Raw genomic sequence first — 23,956 nt, 5'->3', positions numbered from 1 at the left:
CACTGACTACAGCACAGAATAGTTTGTGAAATATAAATTGAGATGATGAATCTTGTGGTCCACAAGGTCTTTAATGGGGACATCCAGTCCACAACACCAAACTACTACTACAACTACTTCTACTACTACTACTACTAAAAAGCGTCATATAAAAATGAAATATAAAAAGCCCCATATGGCTCTGACTTGAATTGTTTTGCTCTTTTACATATAAACTGTTATTTCTGGTAAAATTAGGATATTGGGGGAAAAAAGTCTGGGGCTCATTCGATAAAGACAGATGTGTTGAGAAATCCTGAACATGAACTGAACCCCACAGTGTCCAGATTCTTCAGTTGCAGGAGCAGCATGCAGGTTGCAGTCAGTCTGGACATCCTGCAGCAACACAGTGTGGTCGGCTCTCATGCACGGATGTTTGGAGGAAAATTCAAAATGGCGGAAGGGTTATCGACATTACTAGGAGCAAAGAGCCTGCTATCTTTCCCTCCGACGATCACGAGTCGATCTAGGATATAGTCTTGAATCCTGACTTAAGAGTCCACCTCTGCAGACCTGTGTCCTGAGCAGTTGATTGCAGTTTGTATGGTCGAGCTTTAATCCGGTCATTGGCTGACAGAGCTGTGCGCGTGCACGGTGAACTTCTGAAGACGTCCTCAATCGAGCATTGAAAATAGGATTAATCATGGCTTCAAAGGGGAATTTACAGCAAAGCGTTATATGTTTACGTCTGATGTCAGTTAATAGCTCCATATATATTCGGTGTAAGCACGTGACATTCCCTGAATTTAACATGGATGTCCGTGTTTCTCTTTCTTTATAAATCAGTCAAATATAAGTCAAATATCATTTAACTCAAGCAAAAACATTAAAAACAGAAGTCAAGCAGCTGAGGTTATACATCTGTTTATTTAATTGTAGCCTGTATACAGTTGTATCAGTAAAATGAAGGCTGTAGACCCATTACCCCGATGTTCAGGTGACTAATAATGACAAATAAAGGTCAGAGCCAATTTCCCTTCAGGAGACACATCAGCTTCATCACATTCAGAAGTTACATTTATCTTTATTACCTGAATTCATTCATATGAATCTAATCCATGTTCTGATGGTGTAATTGTTCCATTGAAACTTCTGCAACATCTGATAGTATGAGGAGGTATCTCTCATGTCTCATACAGGCTTTTTGAAGTAATATCAAATTATTCTGGTTATTTGGTTGTTGTCATGTTCCTCTTGCAGATGAGTGTTCATTTCCATGTGATGGTGTCTGTCTGTCTACCTCCAGAAAAATAATCTATCCATGAGCTGAAGTATCTGTGGTGAAATACACATTATATACAGTTTCACCCTCTTTTGGCTGTAAAGGATCTGTGCCAGGTTAAACTGGAGAGGTTAATGAAACCTCCAGACGGACCAAATGGTTCACATTATTGCAGGAAATATGAGGAAATGATCAAGCAACATGCACATTAAACTTGACTTAATTTGAAACCAGGTTACAGGTCAGTCACATTTCTATTAAAGGCCACGTTTAGGACAAGGTGAACATTAAATTGAACTGTGTGCTCCTTGAATGCTGCAGAGTTTACTCAAAGATGAGCTGACTGGGTTTAACTGATTGAGACAGGCCTCATTAAAAAATGTTGACCTGAAGGGCAGAGTGTCTGAAACAACAGCAGTGACCTTCTGTGTGACACAAACAAGCCAAACACTCATTTAAGTCAGACATGAGCACTGAAAGCTCTCGCTAATTATACCAGTGTGAATGAAACTGTATTTAACCTTCTGCTGTGAATGTGATTATTCACACTAGTTATACTATAAGTGTGAAGATAGCAGTGAATTATAGGATACTCCAACTTTCTTTCCCTTTCTTTCATGGATGAAAACATTATAGTTCACTGGTCCTTAATTATGGTCTTGGAAACTAAGTAACTACATTTACTCAAGTATGCAGACTACTCTGGTACATTTTAAAGGTATTTTTACTTCACTTTAGTATTTCCACGCTGCACTTTTACTCCACTATCTGACAGCTATACTTGGTAGATCAAGATTTTATGTACAAAGTATAATCATATTATAAAATATGATCCATTGCTCCAGAACATAGCACGGTACTGCATCAGTAATAATGAAATCAGGATCAGATTTATTTGCCAAGTAGCAAATACAATGAATTCAATGTGGTCCAGATGTCAACAGAAAAAGCAATAGACATGAACATGAAACATTAAACACAAACACAAACATAACTGTAAGAAAAGCACAGTAATTTACATCTCTGTGTAGTGGGGTGACCTATGTGCTGGCATACTGACATGATAGAAACTACGTGTGTGCAAAAGAGAAGAATATAAATAGAAGTATAAATACCAATATAGATATGAATGTAAATTTGAGTGTAAATAAACTATGTGTGTGTAAGTGTGTGTATTAACAAGATAATAACGCTGTAAATGAATGTAATTTTACCACTGCCACCACTTACACTTAAATTATGAATATTGTATTTGTAATGGACTTTTATTTATTTATTTTTTACATGGACTTGGTGTTGCTTTTACTCAAGTAAAATATGTAAATACATCCTCCACCACTGCTTATTATGGCGCGTTGTTTTGTGAATGGCGCACTGGTTTGTCCCAGCACGCTTGCCATACTTTCACATGACTGCCACTGCGTGTGACTGACCTGCATTCCTCCAGTGGCAGTAGATCTGCCAAACTGACTTATTTTAATGGCCATTGGAGTATAAACAGTTGCTGTAAACACTTGTCCCTCGCTGTCGGGCTTTGATATGTAGTAAATATTGTTTCTAGCTGCACTAACAACAAATAGTCTGCGGTGTGAGAGGACTTCTGACATCTGACTCGGACTCGCAGCTGAAACATTCACTTCTTCTTTCTGTCTGAGTGCATCCTCAGTTTGTTGGTTTGAGAGTAACTTACATGGGTACGAGATAACTGATGACTGGAGAACATCTGGCTTTTTCTGGGCTTCTTGTCGGCGATGGCGGAGCTTATGCCGCCAGACTCAATAAGGTAAGATTCAGTCTCTACTTCCAGTTTAATAGCTGGATAACTTCAACCTGCAGACTGGACCAGAAAACAGTTACAGATCTGTAATGCAGACCACTCAACCACTCTGATCTGTCTGTCTTCTGCTAAACCCTCTAAGCTGAAATGATTCCTATTATTATTGTTGTTGTTGTTGTTGTAAACCAAACCTGATTTTGTTTTGCATGAAACCTGACATGCACATTATAGTAGATGTGCTGCCATTCACAGTTTGCAGGCATCAGAGTCCACCCTGACTGCAGATGTTGCTGTTTCATCTGGTACATCAAATGTACTGGAGCATCACAACAGCAACTTTGAATGAACTGATGTCATAAAACAACATCTGCCTAATGTAATTAGCCTGCAGGCTGCATTTACAGAAACCAAACACATCGCACTGAAGCCTGTGACAATTCTGTTTCCTTTTTAGCCATGACATGACAAATTCAGACATCTCTTTGTCTATTTATTCGGCAGGTGTAGATATTTTTTCCTATACGATGGATCCAAGGTCAAAGGAGAGGGTGACCCTACAAGAGAGGGAATCTGCTACTTCTATCCTGAAGAGGTTTGACTCCCACAAACTGTTGCCTAATATTGGGGAACTTTGGTGGTTTATATTTTCAGCCACAGGTTTTAGTTCTGTAGCTGTAAACTTGATCATTTCTGCATGTCTTCTTGGCAGACCCCTGTAGATCGGCAGGAACTGCTCTGTGGCCAGCTTGCTGGCGTGGGCCGCTGCGTCTCTGAGCTTTCCTCCTCTCCTGTGCGCATACTGAGGCTGCGCCGCAACAAGTTCGCCATCCGCATGAGAGATGACTTCTTTTGGGTGAGTGAGCTCACAGGTGGTCCAGCTGCAACTTTATAAGCCATTTCTGACTTTGTTTTGTCCTGAATACGAGTCTTTGATAGTTATTTTTTTCTTTTACTCCCAGGCTCTGGGCTGTCCAGTGGAAGTCCCCACCGTCAGTGTCTGTGAGCTCCTGGATCAGCTCATAAACCTCTTTTGTTTCTACAATGGCTCCGTCCGCCAGAGCTACCAGGTGCAGTCTTCAGCTGTCAAAGTTCTCCCAGAATAGTCTTGTAGTTCAAAAGTCTGACTTGTCCCACAGAGATAAAGAGTCTATGTTCCAAGGATGACTTGCATCCGCATCAAGTCAAAGATAAGAGTTACAGACCAACATAATTACAGCAGTTTATTTGAACAAAATCACAATAAAAGAGAATCAAGGCTTTATTTATTATCAAACCAGCAGGCACTTCGGTTTAGTTTTATATGATTTTTGGCAGAGGATCAATGAACTCAGATGTATTTTCTGAACATTGCATGCAGCTTTGATGCCAGAAAGTGATTATCTGTCTCTGCATATTTTCATTTGAACTTTTTTCACCCTTTAGCTTAACAGTCAGGAAACTCTGGCTGCTCGATGGGCGCTGTACCTTTCACACCTGCAAGCAGGGTCCTCAGAGCTTCATCATATCTTCAGCTGCTTAAGGACCATTGACTCAACTAATGTACGTATGAAATGTTGTCTGCAACTGACCAGCATTGCTGCAGCAGATAGATATCTAGAGACAGGATATAATTATGTCACAATATCCTGTGTCATTGTGCAAGTGTGCAGCTACAAATACCAAGACACACATTTCTCTGTGTTTATTGTACTTGAGGAATAGAATCTGATGTGCAACCAACGTAATGCCAGTAAATCCAGGAAATGTTACCTATTACCAAACTAAACTATTTGCAGTTTTAATTACACTGTTAATGCTTTCTTCCTTACATTTAAAGCACATTTAGTCAAATCCCACGTTTGGCACAATTCTCCAGCATTTGCAAAGCACATTCTGAGATGGGCCAAGTCATATGACACAATAGATGACATAACTTCAAAAACATCATTTGTCCACATGCACAAATGTGTCGTGTTGTACTGATAAAGGTATTATCTTATAACTTGTATATTTTTCACTTCTCAGTTTGTGTACTTTCAGTCGGTTATAAGTTGATTTTTTTTTTCCTCAGGTTGACCCACTTCTGCTGCTTAAAGCTGCCCTCATTCTTCAGGCCTGCCAACGCTGCCCTCTAGTGTTAGCAGGCTGTATTCTCTTCAGAGGAAGGTGAGCTGACATTCTGACACTGTCCACCTCTCAGATAAATAAAAGGTTCTTAAACCAAACTTTTCTCTCTTTCCTCCACAGAGTTGTGAGCACGCAGATGTCCCCAGATCTCACAATGAAGGTCATGGTTCATGAGAGTGAAACACACAACAAGGTGTGACATGAGATTTAGACCAAATCTTTTCTCACCAAGGGCTTCCAAACAGATGAACATTTATATAGATGTGCATAACACATTTAAAATATCAATCAAGAGCCTGATCACTTGTCAGTCTGCTACATTATCTTTCACTAATTAATTTGACTAAATAATGACTAGTAAAAGTGAATGACTTTGAAAGTGACTTTAGTAACAAGTGATTTACATTGTTTCCTACAGACATTTTCATAAAGGCACATTACAGAAATATTATCTGGAACTCTTGCTGCTGTCCTTAAAGGAGTAATTTGACATTTTGGGATATATGCATATTCACTTCCTTGCTAAAAGTTACATGAGAATAAGATGCCACTTTCATGCTTGTACGCTAAATATGAAGCTGAAGCCAGCAGCTGGTTAGCTTATCTTAGCACAAAGACCTGAAATAAGGGGAAACGGCTAACTTGGGTATGTCCAAAAGTATCAAAATTCACCTATCAACACCTCTATAGCTCACTAATTAACATATCTCATTTGCTTAGTGTAAAAACAGCAATGTGCCTTAATAGCTAGCTGTTTCCCCCTTTTAGCAGTATTTATCCCAAGCTAAGCTCACCGGCTGCTGGCTCCAGCTACGCATTTATAGTACAGTCATGTGACTGGTATGAATCTTTTCATCTAACTCTCAGCAAGAAAGCAAATAAGCATATTTCCCCAAATGTTTAACTTTTTTTTAAAACAAAAAACATGTTAAGCAACTGTTTTTCGATTTTGGTGTAGGCCCAGAGGCCCAATGGACCGAGCACCTCCAGCTCATTCGGTGGTGCTGTCAGCTCCACCACCGTGTTCTTGACCATGTCTGAACTTCAGTACCTGCAGTCTGCTCCTGTAGACAGAGAATTAGGGTACTGTAACTCCTTAATGAGATTCAGTTTACAGAAAGTATTTGAGTTACACAAGCTCCTTAATTCAGAACGTTTGTTTAACATTTCCACATAATTCTTAAACATTTTCCATCCTCCAGGTCCTATTCTACTCCAAACAAAGACACTCCCCCAAAGAAGACCCGCTTGTCAAGAACATTATCTGACACACCCTCCACTGAGTCTGAGCCATCTGATCCAGGTTCTTCCCAGTCTCCCCAGAAGGTGTCCTTCAGCCCTCACTTGTCATCGTCAGACAACTCAGTGATCAGCCCAGCTCCATCACAGGGCACCACTGATCCATTCCAACCCACATCGCACCTCGAGCCTCCTCTCTCAAATGGAAAACACTCCCATGAAGCAGAGGAGGAGGCTCTGGACGAGTCATATTATCACAGTTTTCACAGCAATGGTGATGGAGGCGGCCAGATACATGACGAAGGAGACAGCTCTGTGCTCAAAGAAAACTCCCATATCAATGGAGCAGATGGAGACGCAGTTTGTGGGACAGTATTTGACTTCCAAGGGACGGAGTCTGAGAATGACAATAAGGTTTTGGAGGAGGCCAGCGGATGTGACAGCGGGAGTGCAGAAGACCATCAGGCTAAGATGGGAGATCTCCCTCCTGTCCCTGGTGCTTCTGACGAGGCAGACGAGACCCCTCTGGTGCCCATGACACTGTACCTGCACCGAGTTAAAGGCTTGGTACTGGCCCTGCTGGTGGAGCCTCACTTCTTGAGTGACACAGCTTCCATGGAAGAAGTGGTGAGAAACAACTGATTACTCTAATCCTTCATCACATTATTATGTTGAAAGTTTGCGAACACAAAGCAGCAGTTTATTTCAATTTGAATCCAAAAAAGCCTTTAGAAAAAGTGCAAAACAAGCATCAAACACGGCGTTGTTCTAAGTCAGTTCTCCCAGTTTATAAGTACATGAGTGCACTAATTTGCCTTTTAATGCAAATATATGGTTTGTCAGCCAGTCAGCTCTGCTTTTATGGTTTGTATTTAGTATCACAGTTGCCTGGCGTCGCTGAATGGACTGGAGGCCCATCTGAGGACCATCTCTCCAGGGGCCCCAGCTACTCCAGGACCCTACATCTTTGCCCATTTTGATTGCATTCAGAGCACGCTGACATGTGAGGCCCCCACAATACTCTCACATTCAATTCCCTCTTTCATTCTTCTTGTATCTGTCTTTACTTGCTCTGCATCTTTTTTTTAATGAAATTCCAGTTTCCCAGTTTTCACTTTTCCTGCTAGAGTTAGTATAAGCTCTCTACTTGGGGTATGAGAGGGAGGGTGGGGGTGTCGGTAGTTTATGTTTGTCTTTGCATGAGCTAACGGCTAATTAGTAAGACTGTGATCAGCATTCCTTTGTGCAGTAGGCATGCCTGTCCAGGTTAATGTGGTGCAGGTACTGCAGCCTCTTGTTATTGTGTGTCTCTGTAGCCAACCTGTCTGGTCGACCAGGGGGAGCCCCGGAGCATCCTTTTGTGAGAGCCATATCACTTCTTCACTCGCATTTCTGTAACACTGAAACTCTGCAGGAGGCTATTATCAGGTCAGTACAGCAGTGATGTGCTGGTGGTGGTTGGGGGTTTCTTGCCTTTCATGGCTCCTTAAGTAGAAGTCGGGGGTTGGGGATGGATCTGTCAGTTCATCAACATCTATCATCACATCCCAAACAAATGTTCTTCCTCTACTTGTGCAGATCACACGCCAACCTTCACATCTGCCGGAAAACAAAACCTTTCTATTGTTGCCTCTTTATTATGTTGCTCTTTTTCTGTTGCATGTCTTCATTTTGTTTTACTTGAAATGTAAATGTGCCTGACATTTTCACCACAGGAGTGCCGGCGTTGCTATCTATGGAACCCGCAGCGTGGCCCAGGAGACTTACTTCCTGCAGCACGGGGGATCACTGAGGAACTCGGGCATCCCTAACCACCAGGACAGCGCTTTCTCCCTACCCAGCAAGGCTCGACACAGACTGATGAAACACGGGGTTAACCTGCTCTGACACGATGGCGAGGAGACGCCCGCTCTCAGTGTCCGTAAGAGGGGAAGTATTTTGTTAAAAATCTGAAGAACTGTCCTGAGAGTAACCTTAAAATCAACAGAGAAGATTTGAGGATATGATTTAAGGCTTCCTCTGTCTTGTAGCTGCATATGTTAACAGCTACCTATCGTTATGGCAATCAAACTCACAGCAGAACTTTTTATTCTTATTGTTCTATTTGTATTATAACTATGAATTTGCTATGACAATAATATTAAAGTTGTTTTGTTAAAGATGATATTTTTCCCACAGTAATAAGCTTCTGTTCACACACTGAACACATTTTGCAACTTTTTTTGCAACACAGTGAATGTAGTAATTGCTGTTGTATTTAATATTTAATCCTTCAGATTCATGCTTCTCATTACTGCAAAACTGTACGGTTTTATTACACATCTTCTAAAAAAAATTACAATAAATGCTTTTATTAAAATTACTTTGTTTTTTTTTAAATCAGCTCTTAGGTTAAAAAGTGTTATTTAACTACTCTTCTATTCCTTTTTCCTTAAAAGTGTAATTTAAAAAAAAGAATGTATTGTAATGTTACTGAGTAGGGGACCACTGTGATAGACTGTAGTGCATCATTAGTGGAAATTAAATGAATACGTGATCCTTTCAGTGTTGAGTCTTATGTGAGCTACTTTTGTAAATGCTTGTTTAAAACCGCAGGGGCAACAAGGCCGTATTGGGCCATCAGCGGCCCGCATGTGACCCTGCAATCTGGCCCCATTGTTTCCCACTTTAGGCTTAATGCCTTGTTTCAAAACGCTGAAAACGGTGTGACGGAGGACGCGCGCTATTTGCCAAACACATGCTTATAAAATGTTATTATTCATGTTTTATCCAAATGTTTCTGTGCTTTTACTTGTTGTAAATAAGGTCGTTCTTGATGACCCGAATATGGAGTAATTAGAGTCATTAGCTAAGTAGCTGAATTTGAATGGATGGGGTCGGCGCTCTTTGGGGCGCCTCATTATGCAAGCGCATTAAAAGAAAGCAGCGGGGTGTAAATGGGTGGTTAAGGGCACGAACAAAAAGAGGGGCAGGGACTGTGAGGAGGGTCAGGATTCAAATTCTAAGTGGTAAGATGTCCCCATTGTCAGTAGGGATATATAGCAGGCAGACCGGGGTTTGGAGAGCTGGCACCACAGAGTGAAGATCCGCAGGTCGGGATTCAGAAATATCACCATGGCCTCTTCGCACTGCTCTTGGATTGCTCTGTTTCTTCTCACAGTGATGACAAGTGACATTGGAGTATTTGGCCGCGCAGTAGACACGCGGGGACTTCTGTCACAGTCACCAGAGATCACAAATGAATCATACAGACCAACTTTACGCACGGATGCATTGAGGCGGTGGAGGCGCGGGGTCACGGAGGCGCACCGGGAGCGGTGCGCAGAGCTGGCGGCTCCTTGGCTGGAAAACACACAAGCTCCTCAAGATGATTCAAATCTGCTGCAGCTCCGTGTTCGGCCCTTTTCTCCGGGAGTTTCTCGAGGCCTGGTTTTCCCGGGGAAATCTCTTTTCAGCTTTGTGCGACGGGTTTACCGCTGCTGTCAAGAAGGACTAAACTGCAGAAGCGTCAAAGGAATTCAGGGTCGCCTGAGAGGAGGTAAGACAAAGTTAATCCAACTAAAACACATTACAGTGCAGTGCTGAAATGCGTTGTTTGAGTTGGCTGTAGCAGAGACGCACAGGCCTTTGATGGACTGCAGGGTTCTCCCTGGAAAATGGAGATCAAGTTTATTTCCTTTAGGTTAATTCGATTAGATGTAGCTCACTGCTGCAGAAGAACATCTTTTGTAACTTTAGAAGGAAGGAATAAGTGGGCTGCAGCGCCGCCAGATAAGAGATCAACCAGTTCAGAAGGCTTTGAGAGCACAAACTGTGTTTTACCACTGTTGGAAGTTCTCCAAGTTGCTGATACCCTGCATCCAAACACATCTCCTACATAAGTTCAGGTTTAACTGAACTGTCCAAGATAAAGCTAATTAAAAGCACTTACATTCCTTATCATATTCACTGAAATGCCCCTTTGAGTTTCCAGATGAAGACGATCTTGTCAGTTATCCAATTTGGATAAAGTAAAAAAAAGGCAGTTGTCCAAAATTCAGAGGTGTTAAAGAGTAAAAACACCCAGAGGATTCCTGAGTGTTTTGCAAAGAAAGAACTTGTTTACCAGAAACAGCTCATACAAATAAACACATACACATGCAAGATCCCATTTACACACAGTAAGGCCCATCCAGTTAACATGCACAGATTATAGTGATGAGAACATAGTTAAACATACACACACATAAAGACATAGACATAAACATCCCCAAGCAGTCGTATGTAAACATATAAAGTATATATCTTCTATCTGATGTTGAAAAGGTGCAGTGAGTGGATATCCTCTGGTAATTGTCATAAGCTGTTTTTTTTGTTGGTGCATTTTATAGACTGAAGCTGTAGAAGTGAAAAGCAGTGAGAAGCAGTTTGGAGGGCATTAACAGCTTGATTAATTCAGCTGTAAAAGAGGACTGTGTTATCTGCATACAAATGAGTCATAGCTGGCTTAATGTTCCCTCCAACAGTTGTTGAGATATCCTGCTGACAGATTAACAAGGTATTAGGAGTGAAAACATCACCTCTGTGCTGGAGACTCTATTCTGATCCCTGGGATCGAGCGTGCTGCTGTGACATGAAAAGCTTTGTCTTAATCTACACTGTGCTGTGACTCTGACGGACTCATCATTACCCTCCTCCTCCTCCTCCTCCTCCTCCTCCTCCTCCTCCTCCTCCTCCTCCTCCTCTTCTTCTTCTGCAGATACAGATGTGGAGTTTCTCCTCACCAGGGAGATCTTAACATTGAATCTTATGAGGGCCGAGCTTCACCTCCAACTTTCAAACCCACAACATTTGGACATCCGCCCTGCGCTTCCATCTATGGCAAAGCGCAACCTTCCGACAAGGTAACAAGTCTCAATATGATCCATATTTTTACTAATTTGCTCAGTTTTACACAAATTCTTCATTTCAGCCATCAGTCTTAAGAATCAAAGTCAGTGTTGGACTGATGACCTCTGGGAATTTCGGACCTAAATGTCTCCCTGTTGTCTCCTTTAGATACAGTGTGTGGTCAAGGGGTCACTCTGTGGAGCTGAGAGTGGACCTGCTGTTCCTCCTCCAGAGTTTGCAGGAGGCGGCAGGCGGTGCCGGAGGGGGTTCCAGCTTGGTGAACATGCGACGGGTGGTGTTTTCTTCCAAGGGGGATCCAGGAGCCTTACAGGACACTGACGGCAACGTGTGGGGGGATGGGGTCGACGCACCGCTGCCTGCTCCTGAGCTGGGCCTGGGCTTGGTCCTGGACTGCAGTCAGTCTGGAGTAGGGGTGTCCTGTGAAACCGGCGGTGTCCACCTCTCACACACACCTTTCATGGCTCTGTACTACAGATGAAGACTGGACTGAGTTCTGCTGAGACCATAAAAGGGATAATTCATGTTTCACCCACTCTGTTCTAAATGATGAACCACAGACGCCTCAAAGCATATCAAGAAATAATGCACTTCAATGTCAAATCTATTAATTTATGAATGTTATGTTTTGTACAATAGGCTATATATATTATGTAAATTGTGAATATGATATACTGTATGCTTATGGAGTCATTATTTGGTTATTAAAGATCAATCTAACAATGGCTAATGACAAAAGATCATGAAGAAATTGTACTTCAGTGTGTGGCCACCTCAGTTGACGTGGTTTTGTTCAGCTGTGCTCCTCTTTTAGATATTTGTCTCCCAACACCTTTTAGATGTGAGCTTCTATTTAAAGAAGTTTTCACAGTTGGTGGAAAAAGCAACACCTGGACAAACAAAGGCCTGTAGCCGACCCTGCAGTGACTGTTCCTCAGGAATTATTATTAGACCTTTGTTTTAAAGATCTAAAAGTATCTAAGCAAGCAAAAAGTAATTGCAAGGTGTACCTCACACTTAGGAACAATGCTTAAAAGACAAACCGAGATTAACACAGTATGTAACTGCAAATGGAAAAACAAACTAATGAATAGAATATACACAGTCATACTGAGTTAAATAACAGCAGCAACACATTCTGATAAAATAGCACATTTATTAAAAAGAGACAGCATTTATCAGCATTTCCCATTTTTTGCAGATATATGCCACATCTGAGTAAGATCAGGGGTCTCGAATACATTTCTCAGTCCACCTGCTGCTGCCTACAGCCCTCAGAAGAGCATTTATTTATCTGACACATGTATATCTGTACAGTAGGGTTCTTTACTCATATTTAAGCACACACTCGCACTGTGTGGTTGGTGGCAAACTGTGTGGTCTGCTGACCGGATGATGGAGAAGTTGGCAGATTTTTTTCTTTTTTTTTTTTTGCTGTTCAAATTTGTCTCAGTTTAAATTCGTCTCACATGTTCAGTTGCTTTGAAAATGAGAAATAAAAAGAAGTCGCATCAAGCTAAAAATCTCTTGTCAAAAAAAAAAAAAAAAATTAAATTAATTACAGAGCAATTAAAATGCCTCTTTTAGGGTGACAGTGACAAGATTTCAAGAAGATTGGGTTTCATGGCGGGGGAATAATTAGTGGTGACAACAAATCTGATGACAAGACATGACAGGTTTGCTTCCCCTGGTTTATTCACTGCTTCACCAGGAAAGGAAGGAAAGAAATGAGGAACCTTTAGCGACGCGTTGGGACACTGCGTTTTAAGAATTTGGATGGAATGATGGCAATTCTTTGGTTCTCATGTGAAAAGAAAAACACAGAGCAGATCTTCATTCCACTCCAGTTCATCAAATTGTGAGACGTAATGACAACATCAGGACTGACGTCTGGAAAAAAGGCTGGTGAGGAGCTAAATACTTTAAGACTGTGTGGAACAAGAGCTGGACATTATATATATGTATATATATATATAACTTCACACAGTAATCTTGGAAACCTTTCCACATGTTTCTGACTGGCTTTGCTCCCAGAGAAGTTAAGGTTAAAGACAGACTCAGGATATATTCACTTCTACTGACAGATGCCCATCCCTCACTCCTGACAAGAGCTGTCCATGTGGAATGAAAATCTAGCCCTGAAACTTGTGTTTAACAGAGAGGAGAGAGAGAAAAAGGGACTGATATGATGCAAACCAACAAAAGAGTGACCTCAAGGCGAATGATGGTAAAGCACAATGTATTCAATAATTCAAGGCAACAAAGACAAACACACAAAAATGACATAATTTTAAAAATACATGAGGCAGTGCAAAATGTCACACCAATAAAATATCACGTTTAAAAATTCAAAACAAAACAGATCCTGAGGAAAAAATTCAAACATACAAATCCAAGCGTATTATAAAATATCTCCAGATCAGCCCCACTCTGATTTAAATTATATATAATAGATTGGAAGATCCCACATTTTCAGACACAATCTCATTTATTTGACTTTCTGATACTTTATCCGGCTTTATACTCTGTACCAACAACCGTTCCTCCCCAGAAGAAAGGCCACAAAGTCTTCCTCAAGAGAAAATTTGAAAAACCCTAACACCTCAGCTACAACACAAAAAGTGATGAGAACAGAACTGATGTCACACGATAAAAAAGTGTGATCTTGTACCTTATATACACACGCAGCTGTGTAGACTTGCAGAGGAACAGAACACGGTGACTTTGGTGCTGAATTACTTGAAGTTTTTGCATCCTTTCCGAGGAAAAAAAAAAAAAAAGGTGCTTATATGTCTTAAATATGAGTTGAGTTTACAACTTAAGAAAGAAAAGAAAATCAACCCCAAAAAACCGTCAACAACTGGCCAAATATTTTCTGGCACTAACTTCTTACACACCATAAATCAATCAAAATGGGAAGGAGAATCGAGGAGTGAGGAGGATCCACAACACCTGAATTATTAACCGTTTTCAAGTACTGCATATGGCGACAGCAATACTAGCAGGGGGGGCGGGTGGGTTGGGAGGACATTTAAGACGCATTAGTGAAACAGGCAAAGTTACAAAATCATCCTTGGAGGAGAGCTAAGCACTTAAAGGAGGTAACTAGATACATAAATAGGAGGGTTCACGACACAACTCGACTAAAAATGAGGAACAAAGCTGCTTTTCAGTCCGCATGGAAAGCGAAAAAAAAGGATATTATTGTCCAAGAGCCAAGTGGACTCTGATAATGTGGCCATGTAGCAAAAAAAAAAAAAAAAAAGACTCAAAGACAAAAATTTACACTGTTTGCTCAAATCAATTCAAGAACCAGAACAAGTAGCTTAATTGCACTGAAAATTCACACAGGGGGAAAAAAAAAAAGGTACAATCAACATAAAAAAAAAGTTTTAAGACAACAGATTTGAAAAGGCCGAGTGAAGCTTGAAGGGAATTCAATAAATGTTGATCTTTAACGTTTAGTAAACCTCTGTTTTCTACTTACATTGATGCTGTGCTTTCTTGTCTCTTGCTGCAAGTGAATGAACTTTTGCGGTAGACGATGAGCGACTTTGGGGGATGTACGAGACAAGTGCAGTGACTGGCGCAGATTCTCATGATTTATTATATTAACATGGAGCTGAAGCAGCCGGTTCCCTCAGTTTACGGCCCATCACAGTCAACACAGCATTCCGATTTTAAATTGAAAAAAAATAACATTTCTGACCCCGAGAAAATAAAAAAAATAAACAAGCCAAGGAAATAAACAATTACAACTGCCCCCCCTTTGTTTAGCCACTTGTTTTCTCTAAATCAATTTTCAGCCCACCTGGTTCAAACACTTGCCTCAGAGGCATCACAGAGTGTAAATTTGCAAGCTATGGGTCAAATTAAAAACAGGCTACATAGTTTTACTTTTCCTTACAAAATAAACAAAAGACATTCTTTGGTGAAACTAAAAGGCAGGCATGCATAATTAATGAATGAGTAGAAAAGGCAGCGAGCACATTAGATACAGTGATGTAAAGATCTTGACTTGCTTTCAGCATTTCACAGCATAAACTTTGCCTCTCACTAAACGCGGTTGTGGTGTCTTTCATTCAAAGAAACTAAAGGTTAACCGTTGTGGGGTCGACATTATCGCCTTCTAATGTCATGAAATTTAAAATGGATCCGGCCTTAAGGAAAAGAAAAAAGAAAAAAAAAAAAAAAATCTCAAAAAGGACTTTCAATTTGTGATCGCTGTTGAGGACAATTTTAAGGCCCTGAATCTGTATTTGGTGGAACGATGTCAAACAAGTGTGTTATGCGTTACCACACGTCACGAGCAGATTTGTGAAACTCAACCTATATTTATGTAAAGGCAAGTCGACAGCAAACAGCAAATAAGCCCGCCAGCTACGGGGCTGGTTCAAAAATCAATTTCTGTCTCATTTCAGCATCTTATGGCAAGTAGACGATGGCACGTCGACGCAGGACTAACTAAGTTGAGAAAAAATGGGAGCCTCTCAACTGGAAACCGTATTTCCACTACTAACCGTCTGACTCATGGTTTCTGTTCTATTTAACCAATTTCCGAGCAGCACCATTTCCAATTTGAAGGTAAAATGTCTGACCGGATGCTGAGCAGGAGTGTGAAACAGAGTGTGCGTCCTTGCTACACCCAGTACAAAACAATGCTTTTAGTTTTATAAAACAGGCCCAGACAGATCACTCCTGAGCATCCCTTAGCTGCTGAAATGTGGTTTCAGACCTTGAGGACTGGCACCTGTAAACCCTGCCCAGTGTCTGAGTGGAAATGACTAACGTTGTTCGAAAGGGTCAGCAGAGGTGGATGCGAAAACACATTCACAAAGAAGTGCACGGCATACACTTCCTACATCTTCTTTTCTTTCCTCAGCGGTACAATTTGATAGTGACAGCAGCGTTTGCTTCATCCTGCGGTGGCTTTCCAAAAAGTTAGTCTTTCTGTCCTCCGTCCTGGTGATTTTTTTTTCTCCAAGCCTTCGAGCTCTCTCCTGTGTGTATGCTTTTACCTGTGCTGCTGTTGTCCCCTCAAGCCCCCTCCCTACCCCACCCCCTTCTCTCCCTCTCTCTCTTCATAGTCTCACGTCCGTCTTGTCCTCCTGACTAGGTTTCACTCACAGCCGACAGAGGCAGAACAAAGTGGGGATGAACACCCCGAACGCCACTAGGATGGGAAACATTAGGCTGCTGTTGTCGGCTGCGTATGGGTTTGGTGTTCGGGGTCCTGACTGGACCCTGTACTTGGAACCTGGTGGGAGCTTCTTCTTCCCACCTTCCTCACCTCCGTCAGTTTCTTCCTCTTCTTCCTCCTCTTCCTCAGGCTTCTCCAAGCCAGGGTGAGGCTGAAGTTTAGGTACATCTATCGAGTAAAAAAGCAGAAGGGAAGATAGTGGAGGTTCATTTTGATGGTATATAACTCTGCCACTAAGTCTACAACTATTACACTAAAATGTTCACATCTGGTTGAGCGAGACATGGAAATGACTCAGTGTGTTGAGTGTTATATTTGCAGTTTTGAGACTTACCCTCTAATGTTCCCTTCATTACATAGAGAGCGCAGACCTTTGGGTTGTCATAATAACCCTGAAACACAGAATAGATCAGCACCACATGTAAACAAAAGAAAATTAAACATTTATGAACACAAATGTGTTTAACATCACACAGGAGTGATGATAAAGTAGGGATAAAGTTTCCAACAATAGATCCATAATTGCATTTGAGAATCACTTATCATGCGGTCGGCGTACCCTTATCTTGTTATGATGCTTAATTTGACACAACAACCTCATTAAAATGACTTATTACCAAATGTACTTAGCTTTCAGTCTAAATTCATCACGCATCACATATGATTAAATGATGAAAAAAAAATCAATCGGTGCAGGTGAATTTCTGCTGAACAAGTGGAGTGTGCAAAACTGAAACACCTGTGCTAGAAATATTTCATTGCTGGAATAATTTTAACGTTTGTAAAAAAAAGATCACATGTATCTGTTCAGAGAGAGAAAATGCAGAGAAGGCAAGCGATCTAAAAAAAACAAAAACAAAACAAAACAAAAAAACCCAAAAAATAAGAATAAAAAGAAGAAAGAGGTCACAGCAGAATATCCTTCAGCTAGAGATAAACTATTTTGAAGTATGCCAGCCTATAAATTTAGCCTACAACCACATGGCCTACAAACACACTAGCAAAATCTTACATCTGTTAGCACTGAGAGCCAACCTTAAAGGGAATACTAATCACAATGTTTCATACTTGTGGCCTGAGGCGAAGGCAACAATATGTGTGAGTAGTTTTCAGACTTAAAAACAGAATCTGAGGTTATCTCGCGGATGCTGGAAGTAGTTGTGCAAATATGAGCTGAATAAACAAGTATGCGTCTAACAAACACTGACAAGATAATTATAATTGAAAGTCATTCTGTAGCAATAAAAGTCACTTTTTCGTTTGGGGCATTTTATAAAGTATTCATTATATAACCACAGGCTTTTTTGCCAAGTTTTGCAGCAGACAATTCAATTAAACCTACACCATTAAAATCATCCACTGTTTTTGATCTGGCTGACTTGTCTCCGCACTGCCAATAGTAACTCATGTTCAGTATTATTGTATCACATGGTGCTGTAGCGATCGCAAGGAGAACATGAAGGGAAATGTAATACATGTCAGGTTGTAGGTCCAGTGTATAAAAATTAGAGTGCTGATATAACAAACTGGAGAGTAGACACAACATCTATATACCAAAAGAAAGACGTGCCAAGCAAAGAAATGACTTACTGAGCTTATCACAAAGACAGCAATAGATTTTTGTTGGTTAAGGATGATGGATTCATGGCCCTCATAGCTTATTTAGAACCAGACTACACAATCTTAAGTCATCCAACAATAACAGCACATCTGTGCAGGGTGGTCACTCATTTATCTTTTATGGTGCACTAACAACATCCTTTCCTGTATCACAGTAACAAGGAATCATATTGAGAACTTGAATACGAAGACAAAAACAAAACAGTAGCTTGAAAGATAAAAATAAACAGTGAAGAATTTGAAACGGTATATTCAGACAGGAGTTATTAAGTGAGAACTAAAGTTATTTGCTGAAGTTCACGACATATAAAACTGGTATGATAAAAACCAACCAGATCTGCAGCTTTTGTCATTTGTATTGCTCACACACTCCAACTCCCTCTCAGACGTGTGGTTCATTATGTAAATGTGCTGGCAATTTTACATGTCAGCTTAATTTGTGAATAAGTCCCAAGAGCTGCTTTTCTGTACAAGTAACATCGTGCCTGATTGGACCTTGTAACACTTTCAACACTGCCCAACTCTGAAATGATTGTCATATTAATGTAAAGGTTACAGCAGCACAAGGTTAATAATAGAGCTGCCCCCAACCAAAGATTTCCCAAGTAGACTAGTAGTCATTAGTTCAAGCCAATAGTCTACTAGATGTTGCATGTTTATGATATTAATTTAATTATTTAAATATAGATTTTTTTGGGACATCAGAAAATGGTTTGAGTTCCAGGGCTGAGAAAGATGTTATAAGTAACATTGTTAACACTCTGCTACATTACAGAGAAATACAAAACTGTAATAATGAGCCTTTAAAATATACATTTTACAAGCGCACATACAAAGTGAGCTGCCTGTTAATGACAGTGCTGATGGCAAAAGCGGTAAAGTTAATGATTCTGGATGTGTTGGAACAACCAGTGACGAGACTGAACATTTTGTTAATTTATTTCAACAAAATATGACATCACACAACTCATGAACTTGTGACAGATTGACTGTGAAGAGCTGCCAAAGCTCCACATGATGGCCAGTCTGAGACAGAACCAAATTAGGAATCAACCAAATTCACAGACAAACTGCATGTTGTCTGCTGGTTAAAGGACACACAGTGCTGTTGCCTATCGGCAAAGACAGAATAAGGACGGAGAAGTTGTGACAAGTTTGGAGGAGCTGCAGCAGCTTTTTTCCCTGCAATTAACCAACCAATGAAAACTTGGTTGATTACATCACTCTTCTCATTGATGGTTTGGTCGACTAGTTAGCCCTCGTTAATACACAGAGATGTTAAATGGGAGACTTGTTCTGCCTTCTGAGGAGTACTAAAATAGTTTTTTTGTTTGATTTTCATTTCTTATGCATAAAGAGAAGAAAACCAGTTTGGGAAAATACTGTGAATTTAAATTTTTAAGTTTGTTTAACATCTGTTTGACAAAAACATCTTTTCACTTGATCAGTTATTTTGATAACTACTTTTATTTCTACTTGAGTCATTTAATTAAGAAGTGACAATACTTGAGTACTATTTGTGGTTATCATACCAACCCGCCCATTATCAGCTTAAAACATTAAAACACTATCCCTGAAAGAAAATAAACAAATAAATTAAGTGGTTAGAACACTTTTACACACATGTTGGGGTGAAGTGGTTCGCTACAAAAACGTAATGCATTGCACACCTGTCACTATAAAAACTCTTGAATAGCTATTTTTTTTTAAAGATCATACAGTTACATCACATAAGATAACATGCAGCACTCAAAGTTTCAGTTCAGTTTCTCAGTTGAGAAGAGTGGCTACTCTTCTCTAATACTTTTACTTTAGAGAACTCTTTAACACAGACAATCAACCAAACATAGCAGATATTGCAGAAGTATACACCTTCAAATGATCTATTCCTGCATTATGTTGCGCCTCACCAACCTGTTTAAGCAGGATTAGGCAAACTGACACTTCCTTTTCACAGACAATCCACAAATTTCTCAGATAAGTGAACTAAACACAACTCACCTTTACAAACTCCACAGTGAGCTTGCCGTTGAAAGTGGACACCTCTCCCTGCACGCTCAGTTTGCCACGTCGAATCGAGAAGGGCACTATCTCATCATGTGCAGTACTGTGACCCACTCGATCAAAGATATCAAGGTCCTTCACCACCACGTGGCCGTTTAGGCGGACGTCAAACACCTAGAAGAACATAATTCGAAATTATTAACAGCTCATCCATACACACACAACCTCACATTCATGTTGCTATGATGGAGATTCAAACAATTCCCAGAGTACTGTCCAAACACTTTGTGTGCATTAATATGTACATTAAAAGCAAAAAAGGCATAACAAGTTTAAATAAAGTAAAAAAAGTGCTAAATGCACATATTCTCCATTCAACCTGTGCAAATGTGCGGATGAAAATTACATCTTTATCAAATACATACAACCATACCTTTTGCTGTGACTGAGCGAAGTAAACTTCTGCATACTTCATAACTAGTATATAGTCGCCTTCCTCACGAATGGGAATATCATATCCAAAAGTGTCCTCATTGTAGCGCTCTGTCTGGTACAGAATCTGGTCCTCTGGACTGGAGCGCAGGATTGGAAGACGCACCCCATAATCAGACGCTACAGAGAGAACAGCATCAGGTTCAGTGTGCCCTTTGCTCACAAGACCACATTAATAGCTGGATTACTGGGAAAACTGATCATGTTTTAAATCGAGTAAAGCACCACATTGCACAAGCCCTGACCTTTTCCTGCACTCAATGAAGGAGTGCCCTTCTGTCTCAAATGGCAACTTACCACACAGTGTTCACTCCAACTTGCAATTACAGTACCTCTGCCCCAATAACTGGAGCCAAGAATGACTCTCTACAGTCAGTTTGATCATATCATCACCTGCTTCCTCTACATGCCGAGAGGGGCGGAGCCGCAGTCCTCTGTGCTGACTCCTCATTAGTTTGTGGTTATATGCGGAAGCGAAACCATGCAGAGCTTTCTGCTGGGAATCAGTGTTACTCTGAGGAAAAGCTTTTTACTCTCACAATGTCAAGTCTCATAAACACCTTGCAGGTGCAGCCCGGCCAGACACAAGGCTCATTTTTAACAGTTAGCCAATGATAACAGTCAACTCACCTTTACCAATTTTCCCTTCCAATGGATCCTTTTTGAAGTGAATACCATGCACGTCTACATGGGTTTCACCTCCGGCATTTACAGCCCAGATAACCCGCTCAGCGAGGCTGGGGCCCCCGCCATCCGCCCAACACTGCTGTGCCAGCAGCGACAGCACCGCTGCGACCAGCCCGGCGACGAGCCGCGCCGTGACCCGCTGCATCGCCCCACACAGCCCGGTCCTACACACAGACACAGCCCGGTCCAACACAAACACAGACACCGACAGCGTCAGTAGCTGCTCGTTGGCAACATAGTCTAAGCTGCAGTATGAAAAGTAACCCTTCCCACATGTAACATTAACCACACAAGGTTAGCTAGCTATGACATGCAACACGATATCTGTTAGTTAGCCAGTATGCTAACGTTAACAGTACCGATACCGGTAGCACAAAAGCACGCCGACTCAAATAATGACAGCGAAATGATACAAAAACATTCAAGCTTAACACGAATAAAACCACTATCAAGCCCACCTCTTTATTAATTAGGCAAACACCACAATATAACAAGGAATTAGCAGCGAGTAAGTTAACTTAACGTTGGTCAGTTAGGCTAGCTAGCTAACCAGAAATACTTCATGTAAATGTCTCTTAACTTACCTTCCCCTTTCACAAATATCTTCAACCTGTCTTTTTTGCCAATGTGTAAGCGTATCTCAGCCGGAGCCTTTATACTCTACACTGTAGGATAACTCTGTGCAGATATTCTCAGTTGCTGGTGTCCAAAGCTATACTGACTTTCATTCAATGTGTGCATGTACTCTGCAGCCCTGCTCAGCTGCAGCCTGCTGCCTGTCTGACCTAACATGGGCTACCTAACCTCACACTGCGATGACTGACACATGTGCTGTCGTATCACAATCTGCTGCTGCTTTCCTGAACTAAAACCACTGAAAAAAACATTCCGCATCACAGAGCAGTCACATCCTACTTGTTTAACACTAATGACTTTGAATGAATGTGTTAAAAATATCATAGGTCGTAACTTTTGAGAGTGACTCGCTCATATTCTGATAATGATTGACAGAAACGTGCAGACTTGAAGTCCTGTGTCTGTTTTACACGTCAAGCGAGTGGTTTTTGATTTTAAGGCCCTGAGTTTAGTCTGTCAGGTGTGAACCCCCCCTCCCTCCTCCCTCAGCAAGAATGACTGATCTAATGTTAATCATCTAACCAAAACTTAAACTTTACCTGCTGCAGTGTGCATTAAAATGTTGTTTGGGCTAAATTCAAAGGCAGGTGAGCACAGGTTAAACTCAGGGCAAAAAAAGTTGGACCACCATGTTAAAGGGAGGGTTTCTTACAGTTTTAGAGATGCTAATTTTACCTCCACTATATACCGTTTGCCCCTATATTTCTATTAAAACATTGTTATTCCCTTTACCTGCGGTTTAATCAATTACAGGTTACCATTTCTTCTCAAGCTGACAATAAAAAGACATAACAACAATAATAATAATGCCTCTAAAAAGCCTTCCTATTATATATATATGTGTGTATATATATATATATATATATATATATATATATATATATATATATATATATATGTATATGTATATGTATGTATGTATGTATGTGTGTGTGTGTGTGTGTGTGTGTGTGTGTATGTATATATATATAACAAGACCTAAAAAAACCCTTTCTATTTTATCATCTTAACTCTTATTATTATTATATATTTCTTTATGTTGTGTGTTCCATGTTATTAATACTGTAGCACTTTGAGTTTCACTATGAAAGAAAAGTGCGGTACAAATTAAATGCATTATTATTATTATTATTATTATTATTATTATTATTATTATTATTATTATTATTAAATAGATAAATAAATTAAATTGAATAATAATACTTCCTCAAATTATTGCTCAGTTCTGGCAATACTACCCGCGTGGCCTTTAAGAAATCTCCACGCCCCCCTTCTTCCGGTATGGTATCGTCTCTTTGGTCCAGGTCTTGTCCAATCAGGAGAGTCCAACGCAGCGCGCACAAGGTGCACTCGAGGGTTGACGAGAAAGGGATGAATGAAGATAGTTACTATGGCAACAGCAATAGCTCCACGGATGACAGGGGTTTCATTATTGCTTTTTCATTTAACACAACGTTGGTCAACATATGTGTAAAAGCCTTTTATGAAGCAAACATACAGCCTTTTAATGTATAGTTAAAGAGCTCGCTATGGTGCTGTATGTTTTTTTGAAATATCTTGCACTAAATTAACAGCAAGCTCTTCCAAAATAATATTTCCACAAAAATGCTTTTCATAATCTTATGTGCAAACACTTGTTAATGTTAGCTTGTTTGCTGCAACAAAGTTTCTCCAGAAGACAGGTGTGCAGTGCAGCTTTATTTTGGGTGCTGCTGTGCAACGATCACTTCTATTCTTTCTAGATAAAAACTTCTTCTTGCACTGAACATTTTAGTAATATGGTCATTTAAAATGTTGCATTAGTCACCGGTGAGCTCTAAATAGTTTTAGCTGTATGTTGTATGCTGGTATGTTAGAAACGCATGTATAGCCTGTCTAGTCTGTTACTGCTGCCCAAATAAACAGAGGGGTATCTCTTTATGATACATTTATGGAAAATGTATAACTAATACGTGTTTCATAATATGTGTACCATATATCTTAGTATAACAAATCCTCCATCGGATCTAAATTAGTCAAAGGTCACACGGAGAAAGTGCAGAGTAAC

General features: G+C 40.4%; 3 protein-coding genes across 3 annotated transcripts; 2 read left to right on the top strand and 1 right to left on the bottom strand.

The window, feature by feature from the left end:
- The first annotated feature begins 2,642 nt into the window (after nt 1-2,642).
- hps4 (HPS4 biogenesis of lysosomal organelles complex 3 subunit 2) lies at nt 2,643-8,927 on the top strand. The gene is made up of 12 exons (XM_042421376.1): nt 2,643-3,044; nt 3,540-3,630; nt 3,748-3,891; nt 3,998-4,105; nt 4,461-4,577; nt 5,089-5,183; nt 5,265-5,337; nt 6,103-6,227; nt 6,347-7,010; nt 7,260-7,386; nt 7,700-7,811; nt 8,099-8,927. Exons 1-12 carry the CDS (start codon nt 3,013-3,015, stop codon nt 8,268-8,270), a joined length of 1,860 nt encoding a protein of 619 aa, XP_042277310.1. The 5' UTR covers nt 2,643-3,012; the 3' UTR covers nt 8,271-8,927.
- Nucleotides 8,928-9,357: 430 nt separating this feature from the next.
- Nucleotides 9,358-11,963, top strand: si:ch211-170d8.2 (uncharacterized protein LOC571755 homolog). Its single transcript, XM_042422192.1, has 3 exons — nt 9,358-9,921; nt 11,122-11,266; nt 11,421-11,963. Exons 1-3 carry the CDS (start codon nt 9,498-9,500, stop codon nt 11,749-11,751), a joined length of 900 nt encoding a protein of 299 aa, XP_042278126.1. The 5' UTR covers nt 9,358-9,497; the 3' UTR covers nt 11,752-11,963.
- Nucleotides 11,964-13,492: 1,529 nt separating this feature from the next.
- On the bottom strand, nt 13,493-22,268 carry mlec (malectin). The gene is made up of 6 exons (XM_042422263.1): nt 21,858-22,268; nt 21,217-21,437; nt 20,528-20,706; nt 20,092-20,268; nt 16,805-16,862; nt 13,493-16,638 (listed from the first exon to the last, which is right to left on the bottom strand). Exons 2-6 carry the CDS (start codon nt 21,416-21,418, stop codon nt 16,394-16,396), a joined length of 861 nt encoding a protein of 286 aa, XP_042278197.1. The 5' UTR covers nt 21,419-21,437; nt 21,858-22,268; the 3' UTR covers nt 13,493-16,393.
- Between the last annotated feature and the right edge of the window lie 1,688 nt (nt 22,269-23,956).

Source organism: Thunnus maccoyii, chromosome 9, assembly GCF_910596095.1.
Source record: "Thunnus maccoyii chromosome 9, fThuMac1.1, whole genome shotgun sequence".
Taxonomy (NCBI): domain Eukaryota; kingdom Metazoa; phylum Chordata; class Actinopteri; order Scombriformes; family Scombridae; genus Thunnus; species Thunnus maccoyii.
Note: the sequence above shows the minus strand (reverse complement) of the source record. Positions and strands in the feature narration are given on the sequence as shown.

Bases quoted from the DNA above. Each gene is read 5' to 3' on its own strand.
- hps4 (XM_042421376.1), top strand. From the start codon at position 3,013: ATGGCGGAGCTTATGCCGCCAGACTCAATAAG. The intron at 7,011-7,259 runs GTGAGAAACAAC...GTTTGTATTTAG, and splicing joins CAGCTTCCATGGAAGAAGTG to TATCACAGTTGCCTGGCGTC. The intron at 7,812-8,098 runs GTCAGTACAGCA...TTTTCACCACAG, and splicing joins CTGCAGGAGGCTATTATCAG to GAGTGCCGGCGTTGCTATCT.
- si:ch211-170d8.2 (XM_042422192.1), top strand. From the start codon at position 9,498: ATGGCCTCTTCGCACTGCTCTTGGATTGCTCTGTTTCTTCTCACAGTG. The intron at 9,922-11,121 runs GTAAGACAAAGT...CTTCTTCTGCAG, and splicing joins TCAGGGTCGCCTGAGAGGAG to ATACAGATGTGGAGTTTCTC. The intron at 11,267-11,420 runs GTAACAAGTCTC...TGTCTCCTTTAG, and splicing joins AAGCGCAACCTTCCGACAAG to ATACAGTGTGTGGTCAAGGG.
- mlec (XM_042422263.1), bottom strand. From the start codon at position 21,418: ATGCAGCGGGTCACGGCGCGGCTCGTCGCCGGGCTGGTCGCAGCGGTG. The intron at 16,863-20,091 runs GTGAGTTGTGTT...TCTGTGTTTCAG, and splicing joins TCACTGTGGAGTTTGTAAAG to GGTTATTATGACAACCCAAA. The intron at 16,639-16,804 runs GTAAGTCTCAAA...TTTACTCGATAG, and splicing joins AATGAAGGGAACATTAGAGG to ATGTACCTAAACTTCAGCCT.